The sequence below is a fragment of the Pollicipes pollicipes genome, unplaced genomic scaffold, assembly GCF_011947565.3.
Source record: "Pollicipes pollicipes isolate AB1234 unplaced genomic scaffold, Ppol_2.1 Scaffold_6383;HRSCAF=7572_pilon_pilon_pilon, whole genome shotgun sequence".
Classification (NCBI taxonomy): domain Eukaryota; kingdom Metazoa; phylum Arthropoda; class Thecostraca; order Pollicipedomorpha; family Pollicipedidae; genus Pollicipes; species Pollicipes pollicipes.
The window spans coordinates 44306-57640 of record NW_023596864.1 but is presented as its reverse complement, the minus strand read 5'-3'; the positions used below and the strand labels follow the sequence as shown (position 1 = coordinate 57640).

Sequence of the window (13335 nt, the reverse complement as noted above, 5' to 3'; positions counted from 1 at the left end):
AATGCCTAAGATAATTGCGCACGCCGGCAGCACGGTACATTAAATTATGTTCAATAGCTTTACCAGCCATATTACTTATGCGTGACTGGTGTCACTTTAGAACACAATGCGGATGTTAGCAAATTTCACAACCTAGTTGTAATGGCAGTTTACACGAAAAATTACCGCGCAAAACTTTTCAAAGCTTTTAAAAAACACTTTCGTCGTTTCTGTTTTACCGCACGCTTCTTATAAGCGATTTTCGGCTAGAAATGTGTAGCAGATACTTAAAAACATGTTTATAAAGACGCATAACTTGATAAAATTCCGGTTGGCTGTCTGTAAGCAAGGTCCGGCTTGTGTGGATAGGTATGATGAAAGGCCTCTCCCTTCCGAAATATTTCAAAACCCACTTAAGCTGCCTCGCTGCGTACAGTACCGATGTAAACAATAATGGTGCAGCCAGCATTCAGCGCCCTCGACTGATTTACATTGCTGATTGCCAAGCCTAGTATTTTCCTACAATTTGGTTGAACTAAAGGCATGGGCTGAAGAGCTGTTACAACGGGTATTTCCTAATGCCACAAGCTTGTTCTTGGTTGGATATGCGTGGGTTGCCTAATGGATTATCTATTGCATGCTAATGGAACTGCATGAGAACAACGATCCCTTGTCGGAGTGTTTGTCATCCACTAAAACTTCATAAAACATATTACAACTTTGGGTGCAAAGCAATACCCTGTGAGGAGGAACTTTTCACTCCTTTTCCCCATATTTGATGTGATTTACACTTCTGCCTGGCATTGCCTTATCACACATGTCAAACCCCTATTTCCCTTTCCGAGGTTTTCAGATGTCATCCAAAACCTAGCTTACTTGAAACCACCAAGAATAAACGAGGCTCCACAGAACCTGGACACCTGGGGCTAGGTCCTGCCTCACCTACAACAGAGCAAGGGCGCCAGGTCCCTCTCAAGCCCAAGAACCCCAGCGACTCCAGCCGCTTGGATGCATTAAGTTTTGCTTGTTTACAAAATGCATCACGATGGGCAGCTGTATGCCAAATGCAAGGTTTTCCCGGATCCCATATATATATATATTTTTTTGTCTCACCACCACACCACGAAAGCGGAGCCTGGTGCAAACACCAGGAAGGCTTATTAGAGAATTTTGCTCCACGTATTTCTTCTTTCCTGAGGAAACTTGTCCACTAAATTGCATCACTCCCGAAATGTAGGAGTGAAAAATTCAAGAATTGTCTTCTAAATGAAGTTTAAAAGATGAATATCACGATTTGAGCACTCATGTTAATAGATTTTAAGTCAAATCAGCTGATAACAAAGTGTTTCCAAAAAGTATGAGTTTATATATTTATTTAACAAGTTTTGTTTTTCTTGGTATCATACGAGTGTGATACCACTTTATTCTTCCCTCCTTTCCCATCCCCTTTAGAGGTACCATTTGTTGCTTAAAATGTGGACCAACTTCTGTGCAAGATGTTCCAACGGCAGACTTGCACGTATTTCATACATGAATTGGATCAATTCGCCAACCGCCCAAAAATGTTTGAAATGCACCCAAGGGTGAACAATTTACAGGAAATGAAGAAGACAATTTGAACCACGAAACTTACTTTTACCGCCATTTTTGCCCTGTTAAGCCCTCGGTTAGTCGTTTTCTTGGTTCATGGCGGTGCTTGATATTTATAAATCTAGCCTTCCGGGTGTCTAACTCACCAGGCTACCTGACAAGGCTGTCCTCATGCTGCCATATAGAGCTTTGGGACAGACCTGACGCAGCTACTACAGAAATGTTTGATGGCAAAATTCTGTCCTCCGGAAATGTTTATCATGCACACCTCTTACTTGTTTCGCATTTTAATCTCGTAGGTTGGTAGACATGATTGATATTTATATTTGGGGGTGAGTGGGATGACTGTCTGTCAGCAAACTGTGCGAAAGATACTGAGTTCGTTTTGGGGGAGGAAGGAGGTGTGCCCTGAAAAAAGCCAGTAAGTATTTTATGGAGCAAGTAATTGCTTACCTTGCCTACTTCAGCACATTATTTATGACCGGAGTTATCCATTTTCTGTCTTAACCCATCGATTCTCGGCATAGTACAAATTATGTTGCCACAAGGCCTAAATAGATGCCTTTGCTGCAGCTGAAAAGGCAAGCAGCAATACTGGCATGGTCATTCAAAGGTTATGTTACTTTTGGAGAAGAGAGATTGTTTTGTGGAACATATTTGTTGAGCATATTCTACACATTTTTGCCATTGACATAGGTTAACCATGACAATCAAAATAAGTTGTTCAAAGTAATTGAAAGTGTTTTCAAAGTGCTACTTTCATGAAAATAAACATTGGTATTTTGGAAGAAACAATGACAAAATGCTTGTTTTCCTTGACTCCATCTTAACAGAAGCCAGAGGTGTGTCTATTGTGTTTGACTTGGTGATATGCTGATGTGTAGGAGTCCAATGTTTTTTGTTTGAATGCTTCATGCTTTTCGAATTTTCTGTTGTTATTCTGTTGTCGAATTCCTTTGCTTTGTTTTGTGTTAAAAATGCTGTGGAATGGAAGTGCAAAGTGCAGCATCAAATTATTGGTGTTAAATAACTGTTATGCCCATTACACTGTCATGAAATTGTTATGCGTGTATGTATTGTTTCACTTTAATCGCCTAAGATGCTAAGAAATAAAACAGTTTTGTCAGGTTTAGGATATTACATCCATGCCAACTTGAAATAAATGCCTTTGTTTGCCGAAGCATCAATCACAAGCTCATAAGTTGCATCTTTTGTGGTTTCATTCTTTCGCTCCTGCACGGTCTTTTTTAGGGGAAATTTTTCACTCCCACAATAGTTCAAAAGCGATTCTAGCTCCCTGTATAAAAAGCATGCTAAAAACTTTTCAGTGTATTAACCGATCGTGAAACGGCTAGTCATAACATTCGGCACAAGTTTTCCTTCTGAGTCCCCCTCCAGGAGATCTCTCGGCTCACTCGTAACTGGCGAATGCAGCCTACCTCGGAAAAGCGGGGCGTCGCGAGGAGTCAGACGATCACCTTTTTAAACATCTCATCCTTAAGGTTGATCCCGTCAAAGTTGCGGAGAGGAGGGCAGTATCCTCTAGTTCAAAAGAAAATGGAGGACGAGCGCCCCTGCTGCACACCTCCTGCTTCTGTTCCCCGCTTACAAAGTGATGTCCAGAGTAGTGCACTAGCGAGCGGGGCAGCACAAGGAAGGGTCGTGCCATCGCCGTACTAAACTGCAGCGGAGCGGGCCGCACGGGCGCGGGCGGTGTGTGACAGAGCCGGCCGTCCGCTGACCCTCAGGCGGCTACCCGTCCGAGCGGCTCAACGTCAGCTGGCACCCGGCCGGCGTGCGTCTGCCGTCTGACTTCCATCAGCATCAGTTCGCGGTGTCGGTCAGCAGCGGCTACAACAGCCAGACGGCATACCCGTCAGGTACGGGGCCGCGGGCCCGCAGTCGGCCGTCGACCGCCTGTCAGCGCTGCGGACCCACTAGCCCATACCGCTGAAGCGGCTGCTGTCGCCCGCTGAGCCTTAAAACAGCCTCCTGACTTGGCTAGCTAGTGTACTACTCTCTCCAATTTTTTTCATTTGATATCATTACATAGCGCTCATTTCACAGGGTCGCCTTATTTTGTCTTGTTTTCTCTGCGTTACCCACTCAGTTTTCGATTTTTCCGTTTCCTTGTCTACGAATAAGATAATTGAGCTCAGGATATCCATACGGAAATGCTAGTAAACGCGAGGAGTTGTGTACTTTGCGAATAATTGTCTATCAAGTGCCCGTTTTCAGCAGCGTGCCACTTACCTAGTGGTGGAATCAGAAAGGCGGCATGGGGCCATGCCCTCGCCTTGGGCAAAAGGGGCTCCAAAATCTCAGGGCGAAGGGACATCGAAATCCTCCTTTTGGATCTAAATAACTTTCATCTCTCACAGCCCTAAAATTTCAGGCCACCACAAATGGCCTAAATCCTTATTTTTGAGAGGTGCCGAAGTTCAGGGCACCACAATGGCCTCACACCTTCATCCTCAACGGGCATTATATCCCGTAGACAATGTTGTGTCTCCCATCCTGACCAAATCCTGAATCAGCTCCACTGGGCTAAGGAGCGCGAAAAACCTTCATTCTGGCGCACCGGAAGCTTTACTTTGAAGAGACACTGTATCCTAACGGGTCATTTAAAGGGCCAAAAGCCTTGATTTTTAAAGGGGGCCAAAATCCAGGGGCACCACAATTTCTATACCTTTTAACCTGATGACATTGCAGATCGGCCCGTTACCGGAAAGGCCACCAAGGCGTTCATTTCAGGGCATAACAAACGTTTTTTTCCGGAGGCCCAACTCCAGGGGCACCAAAAACGGGTGGATCCAGAGGGTAGACAAAGGGCCTTCCCTCCCGTTTGGGCCCCATGGGGATATGGTGGCAGGAATAAGCACCAAAGAGTAAAGGGACGCTAAAACCTTCATTTTGGAACTACATAACCTTTATTTTCATGAAGCATTAAATCTAAGGGACACTACAAATGGCCCCAAATCCTCATTTCTGACTCCCCAAGTCTTAGAAGCCCACAACGTCCTTTCCATGTACCGTGACGAAATCCTGGATTTGTCTATTCGACGAGGTAGCACCAAACTCTTTATTTCGGGGGCCACATCCTTTATTTTCAGCAAGCACCTAATGCTAGAGAGTACACAAACGGTTCCGAGCCTTCATTTTAATGGACATGAACTTAAGCAGCACATCTATGTTGTAGCTCCCAAGTCATGGCTTTTTTCCAGTATTGAGAAACTATCAGAGCTCGCTCATAGGTTGTTTAGCTCGACCACTGCCGTCAGATCGCTTGGACGAGTCCGTTTTGCACAGATGGGGAAATTTTGGAGGTGTCTTGCCTGCTTTCGGCTCGCTGCTTGACGTCTCATTTCGCCGGGGAGCCATTGACGGCTTCTTTATTGGTCGTCGGGAATCTTAGAATCTCAGCATGCCCTGCCTCAAGCAACAACACATTACACGCTTTCTAAGCAGGTGCTCTTAAGTGGCATGTGCCTTCGTAAATTTGTGATTTATGGACATTTCAGGTACAGCACTCCATGCGAAAATGTATGAAGACCTTGTTGGTAACATGACGCTACACAAACGTTGATTTTTATACATTCGAAATGAAATCTTCTCATATTGATGAAGTCCTGGATCGGACTCTGGGGTAATAGAGCACAAAAACTTCCATTTCGGGGCGTCATAATATTGGTTTTCAGGCGGCAACAAATTACATGTGGTGGAGGCGGGACCACATATAACTCCAAACCTTGATTTAAAAAAGCTGTAAATTCCGGGGCACCCGAAATGATCTCAATATTTTTATTTTCACAAGGAACAAAATTTCAAGGGCGTCACCATAACGGGCGCACGTAGAGGGCGGGGGCGGGGGGCACAGGGACACACAAGCCCCGTCTCCTCCCCCGTCCCTTAGGCCCGAAAGTCCTGGGTGGTACTTTGGGCCCCTTGGGGCCAACCGTTTCGTGCCGGTCTGGGCCTTAGGGGGCCTCTTTCCCAAGCAGGGGCAAAGCTGGGCATGCAGAGCTCAAGCAGAAGGCCTCTTGTATTGACTTGGACCCCTGAAACAGTGAACGACCCCATGTGTCGGTCAAGGTCCGTAGTGCCTGACAGGGGATCCTGTGTCGGCAATGAGCCCCAGGTCGTCTAGGAGCACATTTGCAGAATAGGGACAGATATGGGATCCCAAATGTCGAAGGGCCTGTTGCGCAGGTCGGGACCCTCTTGGCAATGAAGGGAAAGGAAATGACGATGCAAGGGCTCACATTCACAATGAGACGGCGGGAAGGCCCCGCGTCAGTCAGAGGCACCAGTATTGGAGGAGGGCTTCTGCACCGCTACAACCAGGGGCCGATGAGCCGAGCTGGTGTCTCAGCACTAATCATTGGACTCCCCGCGCCGGTGAGGGATCCTTCGGCTTCAGTGAGGGCTTTTGCGCCGATTAGGCGCCATATGTCCAAGTCAGAGGGCCTGCCACATCAGGGAGAGGGCCGGTGTGAGATGCATCCCTCTGAGAGTCTCCAACCAACCACGGGCCGCAGTTCCCGTCCTGCGAGGATGATAGTCTCTGGGGATCCCGGGATGAGACAAAACGAACTTCAGCTACAGGTCAGAGCGTGCTTCCGACGTAATTTCGAAGTTGATGCTCTGAACGAAATTAGCAGATGCAGTAACACGAGCATGAAACATTACGCCATTGCGTAATGAGTTTGTGGTGCTGTACGTGGTAATACCTCCGAGTGTCAGTCTGAAGGCCGCACAGGTGAAAAGCGCGGACCGGGGTACCTTCTTCTTCTTCTTCTTCTACACGCATCGCAATGGATTTCAGAAAGCAGTGAGAAGTGCCACGCTCCAATGCGTAGCCATTGTCGTCCGTTCACTGACCGCCGCTAGGTGTGGCTATGTGACCCACACCGCGCGGCCCATGGAGATTGCAACGCCGAGCATCGATGTTCCGTCTACGGCGGGCGCACATGCGTAAAAGCATCAGTATCAGTATCGGTATATTAAAAACCATCCACCAGAAAGATGCAGTATACAAAGGTACAAACCAGAAGCATGCGATGAAATGGTGCGAGCAATGGTAAAAGGGTTAAAACAGGCCTATCTATGCACTATGAGTCGGATCATATCAGCGGTCAGTGGTCAGTGGTCAGTGGTCAGTGGTCAGTGGTCGGTGGTCAGTGGTCAGTAGTCAGTAGTCAGTGGTCAAAATCACATCACGCATGGTGCTAAACGCCCTCATTGTTATGGCATCATCGGCGTGCGATGCCCAGACGGTTCCAGACAGCTGCGGCCCGAAGCGATAACGTCTGCTGCGTGGCGGTCAATCGGTGTTTGCGCAGGTGCAGACTACCTCTGTCCGAGGCGCGCGTTTCACGGGTCGAAATAGCGGCGCGTGGGGCAAAAAGCGCGCGCACATCGTGAGGCGCGCCTGCTTCCCTCAGCGTCATAAACTCTTAAATTACGTTCAGTGTTTACACACTTTACTAAACACTTTAATTACGTCGCGGTGCGCCACCGCGACCTTGACCTTCGGCTACCCAAGGGAATTTAGTGCCGGAGTTATGTGATGGTGCTTTTTAGGGCCGGCAATGACCTAAGCAGTAAAGCTGATTGCTGTTTTAACTGCGCGTGGTTGGCTATCGGTCACCCACCCCATACGCACAAACAGTGCGTGATATGAGGGAAAACATACGCCTGGATGAATCTGAGAAGGTCTGAAGTGAAGTAATGACGAATTTTGTGCAACAAAACAAGGATACTGCACTTTTCACGACGCTTGAAGCATGGGCACGCCAGAGCAGAATAGAATCAACCATGGCGCCAATAATTTTGATGTCACTTTAGGCATGCACAATCGAACCGCTATTCCAAAGTGGAAGTCAAATGACTTGTTAAATTCTACTTTGACCCAACGAGCTTAAAGCAGTTTTTGGTTCGTTCATTTGGAGCGAATCGCCACTGAACCAGCCCTGAATCTCACGTATAGTAGGCGCCAGTCGGGTTTTTTGGTTCGTTCATTTGGAGAGAATCGCCACTGAACCAGCCCTGAATCTCACGTATAGTAAGCGCCAGCCGGGTTTTTTGGTTCGTTCATTTGGAGCGAATCGCCACTGAACCAGCCCTGAATCTCACGTATAGTAAGCGCCAGTCGGGTTTTTTGGTTCGTTCATTTGGAGAGAATCGCCACTGAAACAGCCCTGAATCTCACGTATAGTAAGCGCCAGTCGGGTATTTTGGTTCGTTCATTTGGAGCGAATCGCCGCTGAACCAGCCCTGAATCTCTCACGTATAGTAAGCGCCAGTCGGGTTTTGACGTCGGCGAGACACAGACCCGTGCGCGATGTTGTCAGCGTAGGGGATGAGGCAACCATGAGTCAAGTATCCATACAAAATGTTGGTAAACAAAATGATCAAAATAGGATGGATGGTCCAGCCGTGGGGCACACGGCATGACATGGGGAGAGTGAGCCGGCCTTCACGCGCCACGTGGCCTCAACCACTCAAATAACTCCTGAACCATCCCGCATAGGTAACGCCATACCCATCCAGTTTGGTGGAGAGGTTGTTGGGTCAACGCTATCAAACGCCTTTGGCAAATCGATCGTCGTCACGGGCGATAAAAGACCGTCGTCGGTGTTGGTGACCAGGTGTTCGACAGCGGTGAGCACGGCATCCTCAGTTGAAGAGGTGTGGTCTATTGGCAAACTGGGATGGATGAGACAGCTCTGTCGCGTTCAAATATTCCGTTAGCTGTGTGTAGGCTAACTTTTCTAACATCTGAGGGAGCACACTGAGAAGGGATATGGGCGTTTTGTTGGACGGCACAGCTGGGTCACCTGGCTTCAGAAATCGTATCACACATGCCGTTTTAGAGCTTTTCGGGCACTGGTATATATTTATTCGCTGAAACATTCTAAAGAAAGGATGAGCTTCCCCAGGCAAAACAGGATGGGCATATTAAACAAACATTTTTGAACCCTGTTTCTATGCATGCTGGCGTTCAATCCATAGCTCCCCTTCGTCCCTCCCCAACATTTTTGGAAAACCCAGAGAGAATCCAGCAGCGCCCCTGACTATGATTGTTGATAGAAAGGCACGAATGAACCATTGTAAGGTGAATAACGTCCACTGTTTACTTGATGCAATCATTGAATTCTTGCTTAATCTCATTTTATTTCCTTCTTGATACGTGATTAGCGATATCTTTTAGTAGCTTTAGTCTGGCTTCTCTTTCAGTTAAAGAAGCGCGACATAAATATAAAAGGAAGCTTACCCTTTAAGACTAAAGGAGCCAAATCCGGCGGACCATTCCAGCGGAAGATAGTTGACCGATTTACAATGGGAATTTATCAGTAAATGAGCTGAAATTCGTGGACTTTTTGTGGTGTGCATCAAGTTTCAGACGTCACCACAATGAAGCGTGGTCCCTCCCTTGACGGCATGCTGGATCTGTCTCTGCAGTTACCAGTTGGGTATCGTACGTCATCGCTGTCATGCCGTTAGTGTTCGTTTTAGAATTCACTGATCTCTGCCACACTGGCGAGACCGTAAACAGTAATGTACTGTTAATTATTCATACCTCACGGACGAGGATTTTTCAGTAAGCTTTGTAATAAGTTGTCAAGTCCCGACAAAATCACACCTGATGGTTACGTCTGCTTCTGTGGCCAGCCACCGTCAGGTTCTTCTCAAGAGGTCCAGATTTGCATGCTGTTGATAACAAGGAACAGTGGTTTCCTTGGACCTTATTAAAGATTCGCGCGAGCGACGTTACTAAGCCAGTTCTGCAGCCGACGCCAGCAAGATCGATTGCGAGCCTCGCCAGAGCCCCGTTCCACGCGTCGGACACAAATGCACGCGCTACTGGGCTTCGATGCTCTACCACTCCCTTTGACGGGGCTTCGCTTATACTCCCTGGTCTGATCGCCATGGCAACATCAGCATGTTTGGCGTGGTACCGTGCCTACCGGCATGTTTATTGCGGTATGGCTTCAAGGATCCGCAGCCAGGTCAAAGGCACATGCAACACCAATGGTCAGACTGCCGATTTGGAACTGTTGCGTCTGGGGGTCGAATGGCGGCTGGACATCTAACGGCACCTCATGCATCGGCTAACAACGCGAACTACGGCGGAGCCGCCGCAAAACGCTAGCTTGCGAGTCACGCGACGTGTATCAAAGCGTTAAACGGCTGTGCCGGGCGGCCATTGGCACGGACTATCGCGCCTGATCACCAGGGGAGCGGCCAGGACGTCTGTTCACCAGGGGAGCAGAGTACGGCGCCTGGTCACCAGGGGGAGTTCCACCTGATGCACTTCGTGACTAAGGCGTCATTACAGGATCAACCACGGTCTCCAGAGTACCGGCGCCAATAGCACCTGTTGCAGTCAGGCTGCCATCAGTATCCACGTGTTTTTTTTAGATCCAGTCAACAGATAATGTCAATTTTTATGTGACTGCTTAGCATAAAGCCATCGGTATCCAACGGCGTGAGATGGCATGAGTATAACAAAGCTGCAAAAAATCCACCTCGGCTTCGACCACCCTTCTTGACATTGTGAACAACAGCATGAGTCCCGGCTCGTCTGAACTGCGTGGAAACACGCCTTAGCTATACCAATAGCTAAAGGGTGTGTTTCCATGCAGTTCCGAAGGCGAAGGCAAGGGGAAAGCTAAGGCGGCCGTGCCGAAGCGCACCCTACCTCAATGGTGTCAGGCAGAATGATAAATTTCTTCAACGCATACTTAAGAAAGGGTTTTCAAAGAGTTTTTCCACACCCTTTTTGACGGATGGACTTCTAAGATCAGAGCTCACACTAAGAAGTGCTTGTGTGAGCCCTGACCACGGGGCCATGGCTCCCCTTGGGTCCCGAAGGGGGCCATAGTAGGCTCCGATGGGGTCAAAAGCCGGCTGAACAGCCGCAGTTTTTTACACAAAATGCCACCACATTGGACGTCTTTGAGCCTCCAGACGACCAAGAACAGTCACAAACGCAGGTAAAAGTCACATGAACAGACAAAAACAATTTTTCGCTGATTGGTAGGGTGGAGATTGGGGAGGTTTTAAGGCCCATTTAACTGTCTAGGGGCCTAACGCTGTTACTGGGACACTCTTATCGACCAGGGGCCATCCACGGATTTTTCCCACTCGTCCGAGAGGCCCTATACGCTGAACCCGGGGCCCCGGGGGCTGCCAGGATGATCACGGTCGCTCAGGGGCCTTTCACATTGATCTCGGTCAACCTTCCCTTACACTCGCAATGTGCCCGTGGGCATTTGATCATTGATCTAGAACCCTAAAAAACCTCCTATCACTTGTTAAACTCCCAATCGTTCAGGGACCCACTATACTGGTATCGTGCTCTTCCCGCTTGCTCTGAGAAACTCGCCGTTGGCACAAATAACCAATGCAGTTGACGCGCCCTTAAAACCCAATGACTAACAATTACTAACTGAAAACTTGCACTGTTCACAGAGGCTTCTTTGTTGGTCTTCCGCGGCGCCCTCGATCGCTCAGGTGTCGTCCCCATTAGTCTTTACTTTTCCCGTTATATGAAAGGGCCTACGTTATTGACATAGATAAGACAGCAGTGTTAGCCTTATTCCTCGGAGAAAAACCAGGAGAATGGAGATAAACTTGGGTTGATATTTCGGCAACATGCCTTTATCGAAAACATATCAGAAGTGAATTCAACATTACCTGCCGATGATCCTACTCGATTTTTCAGTTTTTTTTTTTAAACAAGCCACAATTTTAACTGGGCACCAACATTCAGGGATTAAACAAACAGCGATTGCCAGCCATTACCACGATACAGTGCCTATCTAAGAATTAGCATGCGCGCATATACGTGTACGTAGAAACGAATTCAAGCAAATTCGTTTTGCTTGAATTCGTTTGCATGTACACGTGTGTCCGTGCATTCTAATTATTAGGCAATGTATCGTGGTAATGGCTGGCAACCGCTCTCCGAAATTTCAACCCAACTATATTTCCATTCTCCTGGCTTGTCACCGAGGAATCAGGCTATTGGTATTGTCTTATCTAATTGAATAATGTTCCTCGCTAATGTACTGAACGGCCTACGTTACTGACGGCTTCCTAAATGTCTACCGGCCAGGCTACTCTTTGATCGCTCCGGGCCCACCACATTGGTCGTAAGCTCTTGTGATGAAGTCAGAAAGACCTTGCTCTCTTGTCGATATCCCCACATGTGCTTGCGAGCGCAAAGACGTTTTATCTGTTCGTGTGTATGGGTCCGGCTAGATTATGTTATGCACACACTTCCGAGATCTAAGCGATGACGATTTCCTTTGGCAAACTGTCCTTAGAACAGCAGCTGGACATGTGTCAACAAATTTTTAGGCGCATTTGCCATTGCCCATTGCTAAATTTAATTTCACGCGCCACCGACGTCGTGCTATTGTCATTGCTGTCATATATTATGTCATTGTCCTTAGTTATTGAAATTGTGACACTTATCTTACTTGTGCGTTGCTTTCTTAGCACATTTTGAATCCTAGGACATTTGTACTCCTTCAAAACAGCCAAAGCAAAAACTGCATTAGTCGTCAGCCATGAGCTGTTCACATCGACCAGTTGGCTAGCCGTAACTGACCTTGAAATCAAGAGTGGCTCTTTATTTCGATGGTTATCAGCAGCTGTCTTTAGTTGGTCTTGCCATACATTCTCCGAAATGCTGAGCTTCAAAATGACGGGAACCACCATCATCTGGAAAAAATGAGCATGCCCCATGCTTGTACATACGTATCATGCATGGTTTTCTTGAGCTGCGCACAGGATTGTAGGTTTTGGTATCACAAACACCATACATAAGAATCTTGAAGTTGAATGGTCACAGTAGGATGACTTTTGTGGGAAGCCCAAATTCCAAGCAGTGGCGGTGGGGGGGGGGGGGCACAACATGGCGTGCCCCTCTCCTTGATCAAATCTGAGAGGCGACACTGCCCTGGACGAGATCAATGTGTACTAGTAATGGAGGTGGCGATCCATTTGGAGGGCTTTAATCTTGGCCATTTTGAGATTCTGCGGCACGGTATCACAAAAGTTACAGTGCGGGAGGGCGGGGGAGGGGGGGGGGGACGAGACGGGGGGCTTCTCAACGTAGCTGGCGCGTCAAGTACCAGCATTTGATTGCTGTGATGCTGACCTTCGTTCCGTTGTGCGAAAACCACTGGGGAGAGAATCCTGCTCTATTATCATAAGATGCATATTTGTCCTTATCTGCTGTTCACCGGTTACCAAATCTGAGTGTCGTCAGCCAACTGACCCATGGAACGCCATCGGGCTTGTGGAAACTCAGGTCGTTCACAAACAGCACGTACAATACGCAGTTCAGGCTCCCTTTTCGAAATATCGCGAAGTTTTCCACCTTCGGCCGAGACAAAAGGTGTGGAATATCAGCACCTAGTACTGGCACCTACTGCCTGTGTCCTGCCAAACAGCCACCAAACCAGGCGGTATCAACACCACACAGTCTGACCGAAGTCGTAATGAGGCACGGCATTGACACATTACGAAAAGTTCAGAATAGCCAACAATCCCGTTTTGTTTTACTGAGGACGTGACCAGTGACGGTGCTAGGGGCTGTCTCGATGGAGTGATGTGTTCGGTATCCGTGCGATGTAGCACAAGTAATTCAGGTGCCACCAAGAAGATCAATGGTCTCGGAAGATCTCCGGCCAAAAAGTCGACTCGCATTTTGTCAAATGCCTTTTTGTCGACTGCTGTTTGACAACTTCC

General features: G+C 47.8%; 1 protein-coding gene across 1 annotated transcript in view; it reads left to right on the top strand.

Moving 5' to 3' along the window:
• The window catches only part of LOC119106891 (glycine receptor subunit alpha-3-like), a 29368-nt gene that overhangs the window by 8196 nt on the left and 7837 nt on the right, over nt 1–13335 (top strand). Inside the window, exon 5 of the mRNA XM_037230234.1 lies at nt 3318–3449. Coding sequence (XP_037086129.1) covers nt 3318–3449 — 132 coding nt within the window. The remainder of the gene's footprint in view (nt 1–3317; nt 3450–13335) is intronic.